The 23,933-nt window shown below is 42.8% G+C and overlaps 1 protein-coding gene and 1 non-coding gene across 2 annotated transcripts in view; one reads left to right on the top strand and one right to left on the bottom strand.

Annotated features, from left to right (window-relative positions):
- Positions 1 to 3,668: 3,668 nt before the first annotated feature.
- LOC126005349 (U1 spliceosomal RNA) lies at positions 3,669 to 3,827 on the bottom strand. The gene has a single exon (XR_007494477.1). It is a non-coding gene; the product is annotated as a U1 spliceosomal RNA (small nuclear RNA).
- Positions 3,828 to 15,703: 11,876 nt separating this feature from the next.
- PPP4R1 (protein phosphatase 4 regulatory subunit 1) overlaps positions 15,704 to 23,933 on the top strand; it is a 74,599-nt gene continuing 66,369 nt past the window's right edge. Inside the window, exons 1-2 of the mRNA XM_049770018.1 lie at positions 15,704 to 15,869; positions 16,076 to 16,120. Of these exons, the coding sequence (XP_049625975.1) occupies positions 15,863 to 15,869; positions 16,076 to 16,120 (52 nt within the window). The 5' untranslated portion in view covers positions 15,704 to 15,862. The remainder of the gene's footprint in view (positions 15,870 to 16,075; positions 16,121 to 23,933) is intronic.

Raw genomic sequence — 23,933 nt, 5'->3', positions numbered from 1 at the left:
GATGGAAAGAGCAAGGTGAAAGCTTGGTGAACCTTGGCAGCCCTGCCTTTTCCCAGCAGCACTGAATCCACTGGAATTGTCATGGCTATTTAATTGAAATACAATGACAGCTAAAATAAAAAAGCAGTTAGAAGCACAGTTGATTGGAATTGGACTAGTTTATTCATATCATTGCCACATCAGGAATCAGAGATGTTAAGGACAGAAAAGATATTCTTAGATTGCATTTACTGGTTTGAAGTATGCAGAGAGTCATTTATGATCACTTCCCTGTCACACTGGCCAGAGAGAAAGGTGCCTTTGTTACTTCATCTCCCAAAGAAGCCAAATCAGAAAGAAGTCAAGTAATTGCTCAAAATTTACAGACAGGGAGTGGCAAAGCCCAGATTGGTAGGGATTTCTGGATCTAGGCCTTGCCTAACAGTTTTATAGCCAGCAGGAAATTGTGTTGGCCTTGGAACTGGCTTGAAATACTCCCTTCTCTCTGATTTCAAACTGGGGGGTGTTCCCCAGTAATTTCTTTCCAAGGGGCTGAACATACAGGGAGATATTGCCCAGGAGTCACATCTGACATACAGTCAAGAATAGCCACTGCAGTGGGACATGGTCTCAAAACTAAAACAAATTATCAAAATAATTATTCAATACCCAGATTAAGGGCTGGAGAGACCCATGTTGAACTCCCAGCATCATGTATGGTTCAGAAATAATTCCCGAGTGCAGAGCCTAAGAAGATAATCACCTGTACCACCAGTTGTGGTCCAAAATCAATACAAACAAACAAACAAACAAAAAACCCTCTAAATTATTATTTTGTTTTTTGTTTTTTGGGCCACACCCAGCGGTGCTCAGGGGTTACTCCTGGCTGTCTGCTCAGAAATAGCTCCTAGCAGGCACAGGGGACCATATGGGACACCGGGATTCGAACCAACCACTTTTGGTCCTGGGTTGGCTGCTTGCAAGGCAAACGCCACTATGCTATCTCTCCGGGCCCACTCTAAATTATTAATTTAGGTAAATGTCTTTTCCTATGCTTCATTTTTCTTGTTCTTCCTCAACCTCTTCTCTGTTCCTAACAATTCCTTCCTCCTCTCCTCTTTCTCCTTTATTCTCCATCTCCATCTTGTCTTAGTTCCCTATATATGGTAAATATACAGAATGCATAGTGACTTATTTTTTTGGTGTGACATACACTGTGAAATTATTGCCACAACAGGTTTAACTCACCTTCTCACACAGATGCAGTGAATTTATTTGTTTATTGTCTTGTATATGCACTGGGATCCTGGAGCCAGCTTTATCATCTCTGCCACAGACCTTGACTTTGCAGACTCTTTTCCTTGATTTTCACCAGCAGTAGCTAAAACTTCTTTGAGAGGTGCAGTAAAATTCCTTAGTACTGTCTCTGAATTAGATTTTGTCTCATCAGTTTTCTGGAGAAAGTAAATGCAAATATTTTTTTTTCTTCTTTTTTGGAGGGTGGGCGGAGGAGTGCTTCTCAGTGATACTCAGGGACCCCACGGCCACTCATGATAATACTGACCTACTACTATTTGGTTCTTCGTCCTGCAATATAGAGACTATAAAGGCCAAAAACAGATGTGCATATTTTTTTATCTACATATGCTTGGTTTAGGGGCTATACCTGAGAGATCTCAGGGCTTACTCCTGGCTCCGTGCTAAGGGATCACTCCTAGTGTGACTCAGAGACCGTATGTGGTACTAGACATCAAATGGGGTCAATAACATAGAAGAAAGGTGTCTTAACTCCTGTATCTCTCTGGCCCTCATATTTATCTTTTATTTTATTTTCATTTCTTCCTTTCCCATGGCCACTGTTGATAGTAGTTTTTATGATGCCGGGGCTCTTTTACATGCCTTGGTGTTCACCAGGACATTGAGAGTTCCTTCAGTTACTATGTCTAGCTTTTACTTTGTGACATCTTGAAAAGATTGACTGCAAGAAGCAAAGTGGTCAATGAAATCAGTGGTCTGTTATGGAAAGGAAGCACTTTTTTGCTGTTTTGTTCTGGTCATACTTGTGCAGACACATGGTGCATGTGACAAACCCATGATCCTGTGGTTGAGTTTAAGCCTCTCACATGCATATCCTGCACTCCAACCTATTGAGCTCTACATCCAACGGATATGCTTGTGGGAGGCCTGCTGAGTTCTCTCTTTGGTTGCAGGTTTGATGGAAATCAGCTTTGTGAAAATTAGCATGATTCTCTTCTCCCTTGTTTTAAGGATTGGGTTCCACAGAACACACAGGGACTTTCTCTCCCTGAGTGATGTATCTTTGCCTGTTTACTCAAGTGCTGTAAATGGTAGTGTTTATAAACAATGTAGACATTCTGTTTGGGGACAACCAAGACCAGTGGATTTGATATAGAGTTGTAATATTTCTAAAAAAAAAAAATCAGTAACATCTTTAAAAAACTTTCTAGAGGCCAGGAAGATAGTTCAGGGGCTTGTAAAGTATGACCCTCAGTTTTTCCAGGTGTGGCCCTAGGCCTAGAATAATGCCCACCTTGCTGAACTGGCAAGGCCAGGCCTGCAGAGCCAGGCCAAATATTGTGGAAAAGGTACCTAGATTCTCTAGTACTGCTGGGGATGCTTTTTCTTTCAAAAACATATACAATCTAAGTTTCCCTAAAATTCCCTAAAATTACTTTTGCTAATAGACTTCACAGCTTCAACCATACTCAACACAGTTGTCAATTTTAATAGCTTACATGTAGATTCTTGTTTTTCATATAATCACATTATAAGGAATAATAAGTTTTACTTTGAAAGCATTACTTTTTATGTAAAAGAATGTGGAGAAATAGAAACATTACTAGTGGAAATATAAAATGGTGTGGCTGGGGGCTGAAGAGGATAGTATAGTTGGCAGGGCACTTGCCTTGCATGTAGCTGACCCGGTTTCAATCATCAGAATCCCATATGATCTCCTGAGCTCACCAGTAGTGAATTCTAATAGCAGAGCCTGAGCACATCTAAGTAAGGCCCAAGCACAAATGTGGTGGTCCAAAAACCAAAAAAAAAAAAAAAAAAAGTGACTATTTTGAACAACATTACAATTCTTCGTCATATTATAGATGCCATATATCCAGCAATCTAGTTATATCCAAGAGAATTAAAGGCATATTGGGGCTGGAGTGATGGCACAGCCTTAAGTCATTTGCCTTGCACACGTCTGATCCTGGTTTGATCCCCTTTGTCCCATATGGTTCCCCAAAGTCAGGGGCAATTTCTGAGTGCATAGCCAGGAGTAACCCCTGAGTATCACCAGGTGTGGCTCAAAAAAAAAAAAAAAAAAAGCATATCTACTCAAAACCATGTGTGGATATTTATCATGGCATTATTCATACTAGCTAAAAACTGGAAATAACCCAAGACTATCAACTCAAGTGTAAATGAAATGTTGTATATCTGGACATAAAAAAGGAACAAAATACTGATAACGCTACAACATAGATAAAATTAGTCTGAAGACACAATGCTAAGTGAAAGACTCCTGTTACCAAAAGACAAATAATGTATAAAACCATTGTCATAGGTTATTCAGAACAGCAGGTTGATATACATAGAAAGTAGAAAGTAGATCCGTGGTTGCTGGAATTAAGTGGTATTGGGAGTGATTACTCATAGGTACTTTTTTTTTTCCAGGGAAAGCACAAACGCAGTCCCCCACTACCACAAATCATGCAGTCGAGTTTGCCACATTTGGGGAAATCACAGGGACGCACATTGAGAGTGCAATGGATGTCTCACCCTGGGAAAACCACCTGCATGATCATGTATCTCCCTTGCCAGGTAAGTATAGATACTTAATTCTAAAAATTAATGTGGGGATGGTAGTACACCATTGAGTATATCTATATATCTATTTGGTTTTTGGGCCACACCTCCTGATGCTCAGGGGTTACTCCTGGCTATGCGCTCAGAAATCACTTGTGGCTTGGGGGATCATATGGGACATGGTCTGTCCTAGGCTAGTGCAGGCAAAGGCAGATGTCTTACCACTTGCACCATTGTTCCAGCCCCAACATTGAGTATATATTTTAAAAACTAAAATTGTACTAAATTTTACATAGTGGGGCCAAAGAGATAGCACGAAGGTAGGGCGTTTGCTTTGTATGCAGAAGGACCGGACGGTGGTTCGAATCCTGGAGTCCCTTATGGTCCCCTGAGCCTGCCAGGAGCAATTTCTGAGCATAGAGCCAGGAGTAACTCCTCAGTGCTGCCAGGTGTGAACCACCCCCACCAAAAACAAAACAAAACAAAACAAAAAACCCAAAACTAAATTTTATATAGTATGTGATTAATAGCTCATGAAATATATTTTCAATTTAGTATGTAGAAGTTAAAAGAATAAAAAAGATATAGAGATACACAAATCTTTTATCATATAACCTTTGAATTGGGAGCTTTTTCATGAAATAAAAAATTAATTTCTGAGATTTGCAAGGATATGTAATTTTATAATTATGAAAATTAAAATAAAATAAATATTACAAAGATATATAGACACTTCCATTCTAATGGCAGCAACAATAAATACATGAAAAGACCAAGAACATGACTGGAAGGCAAAGTGAGTTGAGTTCAAGATTGCCTTAAGCCTAGATAACTTATCTTAAAACAGTAAAATAGCAATAGACAATAGCTAAGAAGATATGGAGTATTTGGTGGGAAAATAATAATAAAGCCACAAGTTCTTTTGAGTTTTCAGAGTAAATAGGAGCAAATATTACACAAAGAAGATCATCTGTGGAACCGAATCCAGCTCTGTGCTACAGCACCTGTTATACAGAGAAGAAACTTTGGGCTCTGGTTGCCTTGAAAGGAAAAATCACTTTTATATTCTTGACCAGGAGCAAATGGAAAAGTCTGCTTCGAAAGTTGTAATATCCCATGTTAGATGTAGAATTATCATAGAAACCACCTATGTTCAACAACAACAACAACAAAAAAAAAAAACAAAAATAAAATACTCAATTAACTAAATAGCTTAGTAAACATGTCAGACAATGACATTAATGACCCCATTGTAAGATATGACAATTTTCAGGGCTGGGAAGGTGGCGCTAGAGGTAAGGTGTCTACCTTGCAAGCGCTAGTGTAGGACAGACCACGGTTCAATCCCCCGGCATCCCATATGGTCCCCCCAAGCCAGGAGCGATTTTTGAGCGCATAGCCAGGAGTAACCCCTGAGCGTCAAATGGGTGTGGCCCAAAAATCAAACAAAAAATAAAAAAAGAAAGAAAAAGATATGACAATTTTCACAATTTTTCTTTTCATGAAGGTTTTTTTTTTTTTTTTTTTTTTTTGGTTTTTGGGTCACACCCGGCAGCGCTCAGGGGTTACTCCTGGCTCTACGCTCAGAAATTGCTCTTAGAAGGCTCGGGGACCATATGGGATGCCGTTAATGAAGGTTTTAAAAGAATTCTATTACCACTTAGTTGTAACAAGCAATATTAAGTAAATTATTCATGCCTACCAAGGGGTAGGAGGAGTGGGGAGGATGAGAAACTAGGACAATAGTGGAGGAAGTGTTACACTGATGGTGAGATTGGTGTTGGAGCCTTGAATGACAGAAATGCCTGTATTAGAAGCAACTTTGTAAACCACAGCGTTTAATAAATAAATTTATTTTTAAAAATAAGGAAAATGCTAGTATAATTTTGAGGTGGCTGGCATACTGGTCAGAATATTAGATGATAACAAAATGGAAAGTGGAGTCTTTTTCAATGCCAAGGTCAGCAGGGACTAAAGATGGCCTTGCTAGAATGAAGATATCAGGAACATCTATGTAAGACCAAACATGCCATGCCAAAGACTGTGATTGTGTATATAAAATGACAGAGTTCAGGGTCTGGAACACAGCTGGTAGGGCATTTGCCTGGCAAACGGCCAACCTGGTTTGATCCCAGCATACCATATGGTCCCCCAAGCCTGTGTAATTTCTACCCCAAGCAATTGTAATTTCTGAGCACAGAGCCAGTAGTAACCCTTGAGCGCTGCTGGGTGTGGCTCCCAAACAAACAAAAATTAAAAAAGCTCTTCTGATCAAAAGAAAAAAAGAGGGGGATGAGGGAACAGTTTTCATGAAACAGTTGCTAATATGACAAATGTTCTTACCAGTAGTTAGACTCTAAGTTCCAACTTCCCCATTTTCTATCCGACCCTCCTCAGAGTGCTTTACCTCTCTGAGCTTAGGCTACCTTGACTCATTTCTTTTTCCTTTCTTTCCTGGCTATTGCCACAACCGTTGCAATGTGACTCATTCTGTTGCTATGGGTCACATATATACCTGACTCTGGTGCTGGAAACAGTGTGTTGCTCATATAAGGTTTAGAGACACTTTTGGTTGTAGTGTTTGCACCACCCATTGTACCATTGCATTTCTTTAACTCTGGTGCTCATGAACATCTTGGCTATAGTGCTCTCTGGCAGTCACTCTCTGGCAATCAACATCTGCTTAGTTTGTGGCATCAGGAATTCCAGACAGCAGAGCCACTAGGACTGAGTGACACATGTGGGAGAGTTTTAGGATCCAACTTATGGTTTCAAGTTGACAAATCCTACCTTTTACATCATGGAGTCATTCCTGGGGCTCTGGTTAAATCAACTATTTTATGCTGCCAGGGATTGAGCCTGGCAAGTAACCTACTGCTGAACCACATTTAGCCCAATCTTTATTTTTATTCTATTTGAGGGGAGCATTTGGGTCACATCTGAGGCAGTTACTCCTAGTTCCTTGCACAGGGGATCCTATCCAGTTTTGATGATTAAACCAGGTTCAGCTGCACAAAAGGTAAGAGCCTTAATTCCTGGTACTATCTCTATGTTCCCTAATGTTTTTTTTCTTAATGTTTATTTTTGAAAGGAGAATATCACATAGGAAGGTAACAGCAAAAGATCCAAAGGCAACAGAGTAAGGAAACTAATCCACACAACTGTGCTGAGGAGTGGAGTGATGCAGGGAGGGAGTTTGGGAGCCTTCGAGGACCAAGATGGTATACATTTAATAATGGGTGTAGTTCTGGAATGATGTCCATGAGAAACTATTATTGATAGTATTGTAAATGCAAAAAAATTAAATTTAATTAGAAAATAAATGAAAACTGCTGTTTTTCACAAAAATAATAAATTTTAAGTGTATTAATATCCATTTTATCTAAGTTATTTTAAAGAGTAAATTAGAAAGGACACAAAAGCACTTAGCATAATGTCTGGTATATACCTTTTAAAATAAGTTTCCAAACATACCATAGACCAATTGGGTAAAACTGGGTGAAGAATATACAGGAGATTCAAGTACATTTTTGCAACTTCCTATTAATCTGTAATTATTTTAAAATAAAAAGTGACTTTTCTTTTTATGTAACTGTCTTGTGTAATTGTAATACATTTTCCATACCAAATGAAGAAATCAAGGTCTAGGACCGTAAGAAATTTTGTTTTGAAGAGATATACAGAAATAAAGAAAAAATTGAAGCAGTTTTGGGCTCTAGTGACAGTACAGTGAATAGGGTGTTTGCCTTGCACACAGTTGACCCAGGCACCCCTTATGATCTCTGAGACAGCCAGGAGTGATTCCTGAGTGCAGTGACAGGAGTAAACTTTGGCAAAGCTGGATGTGGCCCAAAAATCAGTAATTTTTTTCCCTCTGGGCCACACAAGGCAGTGCTCAGGGGTTACTCCTGGCTCTGTACCCAGAAATCACTCCTGGCAGGCTCAGGGAACTATATGGGATGTCAGGAATCAAACCCCTGTCGGCTATGTGCAATGCAAGCCCTCTACCTGCTGTGCTATCACTCCAGCCCACCAACAAATACTCATTTCAAACAAGAAAATGGAAGGGGCTGGAGCGGTGGCACAGCTGTTGGGCGTTTGGCTTGCATGAGGCTGACTTGGACAGATGGCGCAGTTTGATCCCCTGGTGTCCTATATGGTCCCCCAAGCCAGGAGCGATTTCTGAGCACAGAGCCAGGAATAATCCCTGAGTGTCACAGGGTGTGGGCCAAAAAAAAGCAAAAAAAAAAAAAAGAGAAAGAAAGAAAGAAAGAAAGAAAGAAAGAAAGAAAGAAAGAAAGAAAGAAAGAAAGAAAGAAAGAAAGAGAGAGAGAGAGAGAAAGAAAGAAAGAAAGAAAGAAAGAAAGAAAGAAAGAAAGAAAGAAAGAAAGAAAGAGAGAGAAAGGAAGAAAGAAAGAAAGAAAGAAAGAAAGAAAGAAAGAAAAAAGAAAAAAGAAAAAAGGAAAGAAAAGGAAGGAAGAAAGAAAAAAGAAAAAAGAAAGTGGAAGTAATTTCTTTTAGAATGATAGACTAATAGAGCAATTAGTGCAAATGGACTTTAGAATCAAGGTACAATTTAATCATTGAGCTTATCTAGGTTGCCTATATTGCTTATGGTCTTTCTGGTTCATCTTGAATTATTCGCCTGAATGACAAAAAAGTAAACATTTCTTCAGCAAATAATTAACGATGAATATCATCTTCTCTCTCAAATCTGTGATTGTATTTAATACCTAATGCATAAATAAAATCCAGTCATTTCATCAAATTAAAGAGCATCAACTTCACACTTCTAATAAAATGAAAATGCTTAGAGTGGCATGAAATGTGACTCAGTGGCAAAGCCTTTGCTCTGGAATACTAGAAAATTGGAATAAAACTCCTTAGTTGTGAATCCTTATGATTCTACTAGCATGGAATATGTGAAGATTATAGGGGGTTAAGAAAAGGAGGGTTTGTGTGAAGCCCCAATCCCTGGTGCCATTAAAAAGAAAAGAAAGGGGGAAAAAAAGAGGGTATTTTCCTTTATACAGAAATCCCTCATTTATTGTAAAAAGTGGGTTATTTTTGTTGGTGGAGGGGAATACCAAGCAAGTGACTGAGAAATTATGTGATACCAGGCATCAAATCTGGGACTTTAATATGCAAAAAAAAAAAAAAAAAAAAAAGTGTTGCAACCCTTTAAGCCATCTCCCCAGGCCCTGGGGTAGTAGGTTCCTGGAAACAATGACTTTAAACAAATATTGTATGATGAAACCAGCTTTACCATAGATAACTGACTGGATCAGCTTTGTACAGTAAATTTCTGGTCATGAAAACATAACCAAATTTCTAAATAAAGAACCAACACAGTATGTTTCTCACATTGATTCAATTAAAAAAAAAAGAATAAATAAAAAAGGACCAGAGCCATAGCATAGGGAGAACGTTTGCCTTGCATGTGACTGACCCAGGTTGGATCCTTGACATACCATATGGTCAGGAGTGATTTCTTTTTTTTTTTTTTTTTTTTTTTGGTTTTCGGGCCACACCCATTTGATGCTCAGGGGTTACTCCTGGCTAAGCGCTCAGAAATTGCCCCTGTCTTGGAGAGACTATATGGGACTCTGGGGGATCAAACCGTGGTCCTTCCTTGGCTAGCGCTTGCAAGGCAGACACCTTACCTCTAGCGCCACCTCGCTGGCCCCAGGAGTGATTTCTGAGTGTAGAACTAGTAGTAAGCCCTGAGCACTGCCAAGTGTTGCCCCCAAACAAAAACAAATAAAAATAAAACTTCTTGAACCTATAGAGTCAGATATAATGAATGTCACTTTTAATACTCAAAATTTATACATTACATATTATATTTACAAAGTAGATTATTACAAAGCTATTAATTCCAAATTTGGTAGAAGTTAAAACTACTATTGCATACATGAACATGCCATATCCTGGAAAACCATTATTATATATCTATGAATGTTAAAATTATTAAACTATTTATATTTTATTAAAAATATTGTAAAAGAAAAAGAAAAAATTGAAAAAATATATGATCACATATATTTATTGCAATACTAAATTCAGTATGGAAACAGCCCAAATGCCCAATAACAAGTAAATGGATGAAGATGTGGTATGTAGGCAAAAATGGGATACTACTCATCTATGAAAAAAGATGAAATCTTGCAATTTGCTATAATTTAAATGGAACAATAGGCGTTATGTAAAGTAAAAGAAGTCAGGGGAAAAGGCTAAATACCAAAGACCTCATTTATCTGTGGTATATGGACAATCAATGCAAGGGATCAGACAGTATCAAATTATGGTGAACATAAGACCTTAAATTATAAAACAAAGATTATTTTGCATTGGTGGAAAGGGCAGTGAAGAGGCAGACAAGAAATAACACATAGAAAGTGGTCTTGGGCATTTTTGTGGTGGGAAAGATGCAGTATTATTGTCCATCAAAATCATAATGTTAACACTACTATAACTATGTTTTGTAAATATATTTAATTAAAACATAAGAAAATAAATATAACTAAAAATATTGTAAAATATATGTTATAAAAAGAGCCGAGCATGTCTAATGTCAAATAGTCATGGGTTATTCATTTATTTTTTTCTGCATCCTGATTCCAGTTCAGAGCTGGGCAAGGCTGGAGTCTCTGCTGGCAGCTCAGGACCCAGCCAGGATCCCAGCATGGTTAGGATATCACCTTCACTGCAGACTTCAGCCACACCTACACAACCCCACTGGGCCATAGACACCACCAACAAACATTACATGCCCATTTTGGGGCTGGGCTACACAATCTGAGTCCTCAGAAAAAACTTTAATAATTTTGAGGATTAACCGTAAACTCCACACAATGCTACCTCTCCCAAAAAACTGTTTTTTTTTTTTGGGGGGGGGTCAGTAACAATAATATGATACAAATTTGTAAACAAATTAGGGCAGGTAAGGGAATGAGATTAGAGATCTGAGGGGGTTGGGTTTATAGGCTGGTTAGTTTACTCTATTCTGAACCAGCCAATTGCTGAGAACCTTACAGTTAAGCTGATTTAGACTGGAGTTTGGGTTCCATCAGGCAGACCTCAAGGTCTTTGGGTTGACACAGAGGAGACTAACATTGAGAACTCTGGAGAAGACTCAGTTCTGTGGCTTTTGTTTTTCTTCCCCTCTTGTTTACTTTTGGGTGAGTGTGATATGAGAAAATATACCTTTAGCTGATGAACACAAAGAGATTTCCATCTCTGTGAAAGACAAAACTGAACTATTCATACTCAGAGGAGACCAAGTTCTCACATTGGGAATGTCATCCTAATGCTGGGCTTTCAAAAGGGATTCAACAGAAGCATACAGAAGATGATCAAAATTTCACAGATATTTACCTTTACACAGTTAACCAAAATATTTATGGAAGGTTTTAAGTTAAAGATCAGCATATTTTTTGTTTGGTTTTGGTGTCATATTCAGCAATGCTCAGGTATTACTCCTGGTGGTCTTGAGTTCTGGGAATCATTCTAGTGAATGATCAAACTTCAGTTGTAATGGAAATCCCAAATTTATTTGCATTGTTTTGGAGCCACACCTGCTGTTCTCAGGGATCACTTTTGATATGTGGTGCTGGGGATCAAACCTGGGTTGGCTGTGTACAAGGCATATACCTTACCCACAATACCCCAGTGGTGCTCAGGGGTCACTCCTGGCTCTGCCACTCAGGAATCGCCTTGGAAGGCTGAGAGACCATATGGGATGCCGGGAATTGAACTAAGTCCCTTCTGGGTTGGCCAAATGCAAGACAAATGCCCTACAGATGTGCTATCTCTCTGGCCCCAGGCATAAATATTATGTGAAACATAAGGGTCAGAGACAATTCAGGGTTGGAGGTACCTCGCATGCCAATAATTCAGTTCCTAGCACTGAGGGCAAGGAGGTAGTACAGTCAAGTAAGGAACTTGCCTTGCAGGGAGCCAATCAGGATTTGATCTTCAGTGGAGTCCCCTACAGGAGTGACTCCTGACCACTGAGTTGGAAATAGCCCTGAGAATCACCAAGTGCTCAAATCCAGAATAATACAAACTTTAAAATAAAATTTTAATTTATTTGTAAAATTATTTAAAATACATTTTAAAATGAAATAAAAAATATACTAACCCATTTAAAAAATGGACTCATGGGCCTGGAGAGATAGTACAGTTGGTAGGGAAGTGTCTTGGTACCCATATTCCTGAGCTTTGCCAGGAATGATCACTGAAGCAGAGTCAGCAGTAAACCCATGGGCCCCCCCTAAAAGGGGGTTTGTGTCTTTACTGTCTATCTTACAGATTTCAATGGCAAGAAAAAGATAAGTACTCGGACTTCATGTTGTGCTCAGACCATTAGATAACACAGCATCAAACCTCCATGGGCTTCACTGCTGGTGAAATGAGGGAAAGGGCTTAAATGACAAGTGTCTATTCTTTTTTTTTTTTTTTTTTTTTGGTCATACCTGGCAGCGCTCAGAGATTACTACTGGCAGGCTCAGGGGACCATATGGGATGCTGGGATTCGAACCAATGACCTTCTGCATGAAAGGCCTTACCTCCATGCTATCTCTCCAGCCCCCAAGTGTCTATTCTTTTATCTTTTTTTTTTAATAAAAAAAAAACAATGTAGTTTATAGGGTAGATTCTGGTTTAAAATCATTTATCTTTTTAAACTTTGGTTTGGGGGCCACACCCAGCAGTGCTCAGGGCTTACTTCCGCTCTGCACCAGCAGGCTCAAGGGGATCACGTAAGGTGCCAGGGATCAAACGTGGGTCAGCCATAGACAGGGCAAATGACCTACCACTGTGCTATCGTTTTAGCCCCCAAACCAGTTAGTTATCTTTAAGAAGTCAAAGGTAAATCAAATGTGAAAAGCATGCACTTGTGTTGAATTGTGAATGATACAGCAAAGTTTCAAAACTATACTGCCTCTGCCCAGGAAGACTGCTCAATGCGGCTCCCCAAATCAAATCATTAAAATGAAAAACCTGGGCCCAGAGAGATAGCACAGCGGTGTTTGCCTTGCAAGCAGCTGATCCAGGAACAAAGGTGGTTGGTTCGACTCCTGGTGTCCCATATGGTCCCCCGTGCCTGCCAGGAGCTATTTCTGAGCAGACAGCCAGGAGTAACCCCTGAGAAATGCCAGGTGTGGCCGAAAAACCAAAAAAAAAAAAAAAAAAAAAAAGAAAGAAAAACCTGTGGCCAGAGTGGTGGCGCTAGAGGCAAGTCTTCTGCCTTGCAAGCGCTAGCCTAGGACAGTCCGATTGGATCCTCTGGCGTCCCATATGGTTCCCCCAAGCCAGGAGTTATTTCTGAGCTCCTATCCAGGAGTAACCCCTGAGCGTCAAATGGGTGTGGCCCAAAAAAACAAAAAAGAAAAAAAAAGAAAAACCTGGATGGACAGGGTGTTTGCCTACCACACAGCTCACCTGGATTTGATCCCGGGCATCCCATATGGTCCCCCGAACACCATGAATGACCCCTGAGCACAGAGCCAGGAGCAGCGATGGCGAACCTATGTATGGCACTCATAGTCCTTGCGGCTGGCAAGCGGGAAGGTCCGCTTTTAAGATATACAGCACGGCGGGAAGCGAGTGTGCTGGTGTCTGCTTTGCAGCTCACCTGGCAACAGGGCCAGACTGGCTATTGGGAGGACGTGCTGGCACTTTGAGGAAATTCTTTGGTTTTGTGCGGCAGTTTGGGCACTTGGGCTTGGGCTCAAAAAGGTTAGTCATCACTGGCCAGGAATAACCCGAGCACCGCTGGATGTGGGCCCAAAACAAAACAAACATGCAAATAAACAAAACAAAACAAAAAACCCATACTGTCTATGGGTAATCTGCAGGCAAGATAATAAGCAAAATACATAGCTCTTGACTAACTTGGGCAAAATCCTCCTACATCCTAGAGAAATGAGCCAAGATGCTCAGAGGCTTCCTTACCCAAGACAGCATTATAGTCCTTCCATGAGCTAGTCAAGCATTTGGTACATATTCTGTTTTCTCACTACCAATGAGAATTATGCTGGACTTCCAGGTAGATCCTCTGGATAGTCTTTAAGGTCTTAGTATGGCCTGTTGATAACATAGCTGCCTCTTTATGGAGACTAAGATTGTTAGTTAAGTGTCCTTTCTGTCCATCTCCCCAGAACTGACACACCTGGTAGGAGCCACTTAAATAAGAAATGTAGCAAGACAGATTTGTGAATTGATTAGCTTGAGACTTATTTTTCTTGTGAATGTCTCCAGGCCATTTTGCTATTTTGCAAATTGAAAATTTTGTCAATTGAATTCACATAGAGGCATGAATGGCAAGGGAAGAAGACAAAGTTGGGGCGTTGGGTTTTAACTTTTCTATATCTAAAAGTTAGGTATATATCTAGAGATATAGATTTTATAACCTTTAGTACATAAAATTGTTCGTATCAGAGGATCTAATTACTTAGCCTGATTTTTCAATGAGATTTAATACCAACATAGCGTGTCCTTGGTGAAGATGAAAATGGAGGGGTGGTTGTGGAATGTGGATCGGTAACTAAGTTCTTGCCTTCTACACATGAGAACCTGGATTCCAGTTCTATCATGGTCTGTACCCCACCAAGCATCATGAGAAGTGACTCTGCTCTTCATCATAGCACTGAGCATGAAGTGTGGCCCTCTCAAATAAAAAAAAAATTTCTTTTTACAAGGCAGAAAGGTACACACTATTTAGAATTCCTTCCCCTTTCCAAACAGCAAAACCAACCAACCAAACTCCAAAGCAGCATCCATCAAACCAACTTGGTTTGCTTGCTCCATTTCAGACCTTTGGGAGGCCTGGGTTGAAGTTAGAAGTGGATTCTAGTTTTGCAAGTCAGGACAAGGTGAAATGAAACCAGGAAACTTGGGGTGCAGGCCCAGGTCTTAGCAGTTTCAAAGAAGTGCCTGGGAAGCACATCTCAGAACAGAACGGGGAGCCAGCAAGCCCCTCTGTATGTATCCGATTTCAAGCACATGCCTCCAGTGCTCCCCAAACGAGGAGGCATTTACTCGAATCGGAGGGAGGAAAACTAGATAATCCCGATGACACACTGGCAGGCAGACACCCTCGGCGGGGCACATGTGGGCCATGAGCCACTTGGCTACTAGTTTCCTCCAGCTTCCATGACCCATCCACAATCCCCAGAGGTCAGCTCCGTCTTTGGGGTTCCCAACGGGTCCCTCTGCTAGGACGCCAACGGCGGGCAGGCTCCAGGTCGGAACCCACAGCAGCCAGGCGGGATCCCCCCCACTCCATCTCAGCTTGGGGTTCCCCCCAAGTGGAGGGAGGAAGCAAAGATCCGCGCCTAAAAAAAACTTCAAGGTGCAGAGTGTAGACGTCGCCCGCCGGGGGGGGGGGTCCCCGCACCCCGTCCCCATCCCCGGCCCAGCCCGGGCTTTGTTATCAGCCTGTCGGCGGGGGCTCGGGCTGGGGCGCAGGGGGCGGCGCTTCCTCCGCCCTGAGGGTGGGACCCTGGGACCGGCCTCGGATCGCCGCCGACGTACGTGCGGTTCTGGGGAGGGGGGCCCCCCACTCGCCGGTGACCCAATAAAGCGGGCCGGGCTGCTGCAGGCCCCGCCCGAGCTCGGTTCCGGGCACACGCTGCGAGGGCCCGGGCCGGCGGCCGCCGCTGGGCGCGCGCGACCCGACCCGGTCCTGAGGCTGTGAGCCGAGCCGAGCCGAGCCGAGCCGGGCCGGGCGGGCGAGCGGGAGGCGTGAGCTGCTGCCGCTGCGCCCGAGCGAGCGAGCGAGCGAGCGACTGACCCCAGCGAGCCGAGGGAACTCCGCTGGGCTCGGCTCGCTGGGCTCGACCCGCCCCGCGCACGCGCACTTTCGCGCGCACGCGCACTCGCGTCCCCGCCGGCCCGGCCCGGCCCAGCCCTCCTCTCCTCCTCGCGGCCCCTCCCGCGCGCGTCCATCGGCTCCCCGGCTCGCGCCGCTCCATGTAGCCCGGGATCCCCGGGAGACCGCTGAGGAGGAGGCGGCGGAGGCTGAGGAGGAGGAGGAGGAGGGGGCGACCACAAGATGGCGGGTACGTGGCCCCGGTTCTCGCGGCGGCGGCGGCGGTGCCTCCCCCCGCGCCCACCCGCCCGAGTGGCGGCCGAGCCTGAGAGGGGCGCGGGGTCCCGGGGGAGGGGAGAGGAGAGGAGGCGAGGCGCCGCGGGGCCGGGCGGGCGGCGGGCTAGCGCGCCGGGTCCCAGGGCCGCTAACCGGGCCTTTCTTTCTCTCTCGGTGCAGACCTCTCGTTGCTCCAGGAGGACCTGCAGGAGGACGCGGACGGATGTGAGTGCACCCGCCCGTCTGCCCGCCCGGCAGTCGCGGGGAAGGAAGGAAAGAAGGAAGGAAGGGCGGGCCAGCCGCGGCGGCCGCCCGGTTGAGCCTCCACCTCAGCCCGGCCCGGCTTGGCGAGGCGTGGCCCCGGTGGGGAAACGGCGCTCCGGGGAGGAACGGTCGGTCGGATGGTGCCCGGGCTGCCCCCCGCCCGGCCCGGGCCCTGCCTCTGCGACCCCGCGACCCGGCCCTTGCGGGGTCCCAGGAAGAGGCCGGCGGAGGCCCGGAGGTGCGGGCGACTTGGCCCGCGCCTCTTCCGCCTCTTCTTCCTCGGGTGCCGGCCCTTCCTCGCCTCCTTCCCGGGGCGCTCGCCGACGGGCCCCGCCGACCGGTTCGATTTGTCGGAGTTGACCGGGAAGGCTGGAAGGAAGGTGTGGCCTCGCTTTAGGGGACCCTTCTTGAATTGCAGACGCCCCTGCCTCCTTGGGGAAACATTGCAAGTTTGCACAGGGGGGTTATTTAAAAAAATTTTTTTTTTAATAAAGCATGTCGACAAGGACTTGGTTATTAGGAAGGGCTAGTTCATGTCGTGTGTCTGGAGTTAAGCATCAGGAGACCCTTTGGAAGTTGTCTTGAGTTGGAAATGATAACCAGAGGAGGATGCATTTGGGGGTGCGAGGGGCCTGTCAGAGGCTGAGATTTCCTGTGTCTCATTCTTAGGTGACGGCGTTTTATTTATTTTTTGAATACTCTTGCCTAGGTGCTAGGATGTTTTCCTTTCCCAAATTGAACTTAAGTTTTATATTTATCTGAGTGTTTTTACGATTTAGGCAAATACTCCTAAAAAAAAAAAAAGGCAAATCACCTAAATGCAAACTTTGGCCAAGTCTTTTTGTTATTGTTTTTTTTTTTTAAGATAAAAGCTCTCAAAAAGGGAGCCATGCTTATGTCGTGAAAGATCGCACATACATCTTAATTAATATTTTTTGCTTATTGAAAGTTTTAAAATGTTCTTAGGCCTGAGCGCTGGCAAAAGTAGATTTGAAAGGTGACCTTGATCATCTCAAGAACCAGGGCTTGGATTCTTGTATTCGTTTTAAGACTTTGTAACTAGTGAGGCTGAAGAGTTACAGCGCATAAGGTGGTTGATTGCCTCGCATAGCTGTTGACCTGTTGGATTCCTTATACCCTATAAGGACCCCCAGAGACCACCAGTGACCCTTGAGCACTGCCAGGTGTGCTCTGCAAATAAGAGACTTTGTAACTAGTAGTATTTTTTATACGTAGAAGATACTCTGTATTTATGAATGTCCGGAGCAGGACTTCTGTGGTTTGATATGATTTCGTATATAGGTGTCGTCGGTGCCATCACTTCAGAACTGTAATGCCATTCCGCTTCTCAAGCAAAGTTTAGAGGACAAGGCATACTAAGGAAGAGCCCAGTAGTCATTTATTTATGAGCATCGATACCTCTGCTGAGGCCCTGGGATAGGATAAAGCTATGAAAAAGATGATCAGTCTCTGCCCTCCCTCTAGTGGTTTGAAAATAGGTGTGATGATGAAGGCAGCAGAAGCAGTTTGGTGCTTGTGTTTGTTAGCAAACAACTCTGGAGCCATTCTGCTTTATTCTGTGCTTAGTGTAGTCACTGTAACCCATTGAGCCTTTCTCTCTTTTTTTCCATTGAGTCTTTTTTTTTTCATTGAGTCTTTCTAAAGCTGGTGGGTTTGTTCATTTGTACATGGTCATGATAAATATTACTTATTCAGCATGGGTGGCGAACAGGATTTTTACCCTCACTCAAAATGGCAAAGTGCAATATGTGTTTAATATATTGTTGTTAAAATGATAGGCTTTTGTGTGAGATGTGTCTGTTTTGGCAGGTCACTGCGTTGTTTGGCTCTGATTCTCACAGTTTAAAATTTTGGCTCTGTGTCGAACTTGTTCGCCACCCCTGATAGAGCCTTATATGAATACCTACACGTAAGACATGTACCTGGGGAAGAACAGTTTTTACGTTTTTGCATCAAGAATAAAGGAAATTTAAAAGAAAATAGAAAAGGAGGTGCTGGCATTAAATGTTACATTTGAATGTGAATATATTTGACAAATGCTTCTAATGCTTATAGTGAGCTTTCTAAACATGTGTAGGGCCCAGGAGCTAGCTCGGAGGACTAGAGAGCACCCCCTTGTGTGCTTGAGGCCCAAGTCTGATCCCCACACCACATACTTAGTGTGTCCACCTCACTCTTGTTATCTCTTATATTAGGAGCTGTACTTGATGACCCCCCTTATTTTCAAATTTCCAGCATGGGTAAATAATTGCCAGGGCTCAAATACGGTGATAGGCCCTTCGGCCCTTGAGCATCATTGGGATAGCCCCCCAAAGAAGATACCAAAGTGTACTTTGAAGGCTGGAGTGATATATACAGCTAGTTGCACGTTTGCCTTGCATGTAGTCGACCAAGGCTCAATCCCCAGGCTCAGTCCTCAGATTTAATCCAAGTTTGATCCCCAGGTTTTACCTTGGCATCCCATATGGTCCTCCGAGCACTTCCAAGAGTGATTGCTGAGTCCAGAGCCAGGATTTATTTCTGAGTCTCACCAAAGGATCAAGGTTTCTTTACTTGGGAGAAAACATCAGGTCTTTAAAAGCATAAATTGTTTATTTTGGGGCCGGAGAGATAGCATGGAGGTAAAGCACTTGCCTTGCATGCAGAAGGTTGGTGATTCAAATCCCGGTATCCCGTATGGTTCCCTGAGCCTGCCAGGAGTGATTTCTGAGCTTAGAGATAGGAGTTATCTCTGAGCGCTGCCGGGTGTAACCCCAAAACCAAAAAGTATTGTGGGGCATGAGCAAAAGGCACAAGCGGTAAGGCATTTGCCTTGCACAGGGCTAACGTAGGACGGACCTCTGTTCGATCCCCCGGCATCCCATATGGTCCCCCAAGCCAGAAGTGATTTCTTAGGGCATAGCTAGGAACAATCCCTGAATATCACCTGGTGTGGCTCAAAAACCAAAAAAAAAAGTTTATTGTACTTATAATGTGAAGACATTGTTAAAGTTATTGCTTATTTTCTCAGCTGCTAAAGGTTTGCTAATTTTATTAGAATGTCCAGAAATATGAGATCTTTGAACATATGGTCAGTTGAAAGACCACATGGCATCTATTGGAAGGAAAGAAAGGAAGGAGGTCTTTCCATAGAGCTTATGTTGAGGATGAGATGTCGGAATAAGAGGGCATATCACATCCTTGGCTAGGTACAAGTTAGCCCTGGGGACAGGATGGAATTATTTTTTTCTTAGAGCTCTGGTTTCCCTTTCTAAATGTAGAGCTTAACAAATGAATATGAGACAGTTCAGTGCTGTTTTTCTGATAGGCAGCTTGGAGACTGGAGGACCTGGGGGGGATTTATCTGCCCTGACAAGGCGAAGAATTGACAGACTTTAAGTGTCTTGAGTCATTTCTTTTGTTTTCAACTCCAAAGTCTCTAAAGTTGGTGAAATAGTCAGTAGAATTAGGGAAAGGGTTCCTCAGTCAAGAATTTGACTTAACTGATAAGCTTGGAGAAAAGGAAACAAAATAGTGCCATGTGAAAAATAGGATGTGTGCGTACATGTCAAAGAGTCCTAAAGAGAAGTACAAAAGTTATTAGGTGTTAATGAAAATTAGATTGAGGAGACAAATGCAGTGAAGAACTATTTGTCATTTTAAAATGGTACTTAGTTTATGGCTTTAGATTGCCTTGTGTGCTGTTAAGAAATATTATAATGTGGGCCTGGAGAGATAGCACAACGGTGTTTGCCTTGCAAGCAGCCAATCCAGGACCAAAAGTGGTTGGTTCGAATCTCGGGTGTCCCAAATGGTCCCCCATGCCTGCCAGGAGCTATTTCTTAGCAGACAGCCAGGAGTAACCCCTGAGCAACGCTGGGTGTGGCCCAAAAACCAAAAAAAAAAAAAAAAAAAATTATAATGTGTTACAATCTGGGGACTTGAGGGACAAAGTAATTGTACATGGATTCTGTTTTATTTATCTTAATGTTTTTTGGCTGAAAGTTCAAAGTTATCAGCAATGGAACTTCTTCTGAGAATTATGTTATGGGTGATTGTCCTTCCACTGTAACTTTACCTTGTCCTCTTTCTTTGCATCTTTGTTCTCATAATTAAAAATTTAAAAAAATTTAAAAATAAATAAATAAATAAAATGGTACTTAGGGGTGTGCAAAAAAATTAAAAGTGGCACTTTAGTTCTGTAATATAAAAAATGCTTTGAATTTTTAATTGAAAGCAAACTAGTGGTTTGATTTGAGTATTCGTAGATGTGACTTAAGTTTGGGAAAACTTTCCATTCCTTGAATAGTGGAAGACATTGCAAAACGTCTTTCAGAGGTGGCTTAAATGTCTTTGGTCAGTTTTCTAGAGATGCAGTTTTAAGTTATTTTAGGTTATTCAGTTTCGAAAATGAGTGAGATAAAAACTTAAGATACTGGGGCTGGAGCAGTAAAGCTACTGCCTGACTAGCACTAGCCTAGGACGGATGGTGGTTCAATCCCCCACCATCCCATATGGTCCCTCAAGCCAACAGTGATTTCTGAGCACATACTGTGAGTAAGCCCTGAGCATCACTGGGTGTGGCCGAAAAAAAAAAAACAAAAGAAAACAAAACAAAAAAACTTAAGATATAGTAGGATTTAATGCTTATAAGAATAATTTTATTGAGGTGGCTTAATGAAATGTTTTACAAAATAATATTTTAAAGTAACTTATAAAAGATGATCATTTTATAAGAATAATCTATAACTCAGTAGCTTGCAGTAGCTTTTATCCACAGAATATTCTCAGCAACATTTAGGGGTTCTGTTGGCTGTGACATTTGGATTTTAACAACTAGAACAGCTAAAGCTCAAAGGGACCAATTTATTTTTTCAGAATAAGACACTCCTTAGTTGTATCTGGAATTTTGTATTCATACTTCTGATTTTGAATATTCTGTATTAAATACGGTCTTTTCAATTTTTGGGCCACACCTGGTGACGTCAGCTCGGGTTACTCCTGGCTATGCACTCAGAAATCGCTCCTGGCTTGGGGGACTTTATGGGACACCGGGGGATCGAACCGAGGTCCATCCTCGTGCAAGGCAAACACCATTCCACTGCGCCGGCAGCTCCAGCCCCTAAATACTGTCTTTTCTTAAATTGCCCAGTTGACTACATCAAACAGCCCAGCTTCACTATAGCAGTTTGTCGGAACCTTTGCAATAAAAACATCCTTAAAGATACTAATGCAGCTGCATGTGGTTTTCCTCCCTGTAATTAGCTGTAATTAGCATAATGTTCAAGTGCTTTTGGAACAGTGCTATGAATATACCATACCATGAATTTCTATATCTGTTGAAGGTTTGGAATCCTCTTATGCTATATTGTTTTTAGACCTGAGAGAGGTGTTGAAATTGAATGATTAAATGACAGATCTGGAACTAATCAGAATCTCTGGAACTTCACCAGACTAGTTTTGAAAACCAACTTTTTGGGGGGAGGGGGGTTGGGCCACACCCAGTGACGCTTAGGGGTTATTCCTGGCTATGCCCTCAGAAATTGCTCCTGCTTGGGAGACCGTCTGGACGCAGGGGGATCAAACCATGGTTTGTCCTAGGTCAGTGCTTCCAAGGCAAACGCCCTACTACCCGAGCCACCTCTCCAGCCCCTAAAAACCAACTTTTATAAGCTTTGTTAAATCCTTGTCATCTGGGAAAGTGAAAAGTAAAAAAAAAATTGAGGCTGGGGGTCAGAGCGAAAGCACAACGGTAGGGTGTTTGCCTTGTCGTAGCCCAGTGTTTCTCAATTATTTTCTATCATGCCCCCCTAGGAAGAAGAAAACATTTTTTGCTCCCCCCCGCACGACTTAAATAGTATCTTTATTAAAAAAAACTTTAACCTGCAAAACAAAAATATATAAAATAATTTGAGCTGATTTTTTAATCTGAGGTGATGTCTGGATTAATGGCTACAGTGAGCATGTTTTGCAATGCATAGCTTTTCAAAGTGGGGTTTGAAGCAGGACATGGCATCTCTCATCTCCAGAGACACACAGAGACATAAACACGGGGCTTAGCTTGTTATATGACAGTGTTTGCCGAGGTCAAACGCACCCCCCTTTATGGGGCCTCTATTTGAGAACCACTGCCGTAGCCTATCCAGGACAGAAGGTGGTTTGAATCCTGGCACTCATGTGGTCCCCAGAGCCTTCCAGGAGCCATTTCTGAGCACAGACCCAGGAGTAACCCCTGAGTACTGCTGAGTGTGACCCATAAAACAAATAAAAACAACAACGGGCTGGTGCGATGGCGCTAGAGGTAAGTTGCCTGCCTTGCCAGCGCTAGCCTAGGATGGACAGCGGTTCGATCCCCCAGCGTCCCATATGGTACCCCAAGCCAGGAGTGACTTCTGTGCACATAGCCAGGAGTAACCCCTGAGCGTTACTGGGTGTGGCCCCCCAAAAACAACAACAACAAATTTTGTTTAAAAAAACAGCAAGAGAAATAGCACAGCAGTAGGGCATTTGCCTTGACATACCTGATCCAGAATGGACCTCGGTTTGATCCTCCTGCGTCCTGTATGGTCCACCAAGCCAAGAGCGATTTTTGAGCCATAGCCAGGAGTAACCCTTGAGCATTGCTGGTGTGGCCCAAAAACCAAAAAAAAAGGCGAGGGGGCAAATGGTTGAAGCCAAACTATAATTCAAAGGTGCTGAAGAGATAGTACAATGGATAGGGAGGGTGCTTGCCTTGCAAATGGTCAACCAGTGTCTTATCCCTGGCATCCCATATGGTCTCCTTGAAGGCTCCCAGAAGAGCTTCCTGGGTGTAGAGCCAGGACCAACTTCCAGATGTGGCTCCAAAACAAAAATTATAATTCAGAACTTGTAGATTTTGATACTGTTTTTTCGTATCTCATTTAGCTCTTTAGCTCACAACAAAGGGCAATGGAAGAAATTTCTGAGTTTGTTGATTTTCTATGAGTGTTGGACACCTGGACCTGGCTGGGCACTGTACTCAGCCCTTGCTTCTTAGATGCCTGCTTGGGGTCTGGAGTCCTGCAGACTGAGTTAATGTACCATCAGTTTGCTCAGTCATTATTAGTTATAAATCTGATGCTTAATTTATTTGTTTGACATCTCTCGTGCTACTTTATTATTTTACGTGTTTGTTACTCTTAACTATTGCATTTTTACTCAAATCCAAGTTTGCTTTCTCTTAATATATCACTTATGACATGAAGTTTTCTAAAGGTTAGGGGAGGATTCAAAGGTAATCACATGCTCAAGTATTTGGTAGGTAGGATTGCTTTTTTGTTTGTTTTTGTTTTTGTATTTGTATTTTTTTTGAGGTCACACCCAGCAGCGCTCAGGGGTCACTCCTGGTTTTGTGCTCAGAAATCGCTCCTGGAAGGCACGGGGACCGCATGGGATGCTGGGATTCGAACCACTGTCCTTTTGCATGCATGGCAAACGCCTTACCTCCATGCTATCTCTCCGGCCTAGGGTAGCTTTTTGTCTTTGGCACTTCTACACACAAAATTCTATAAATACCCTTTTCTGGGTGTTGTGAAGCCCTCATTTTAGAGGGACACTGTCATTGGTATAGCTAAAGTGTATCATTGTGATCTGATATACCTGATCCTGCATCTTTTAAGTGTAGAATTCTGCATGCTACCAAATCTTTTTTGAGGGAGGGTCAGGGCAAACCTGATGGTGCTCAGTACTTACTCTTCACTCCGCACTGAGGCTTGTGGTACCATATGGAGTGCCAGGGATAGAATTCAGATCA

Source organism: Suncus etruscus, chromosome 3, assembly GCF_024139225.1.
Source record: "Suncus etruscus isolate mSunEtr1 chromosome 3, mSunEtr1.pri.cur, whole genome shotgun sequence".
Taxonomy (NCBI): Eukaryota; Metazoa; Chordata; class Mammalia; order Eulipotyphla; family Soricidae; genus Suncus; species Suncus etruscus.
Note: the sequence above shows the minus strand (reverse complement) of the source record. Positions and strands in the feature narration are given on the sequence as shown.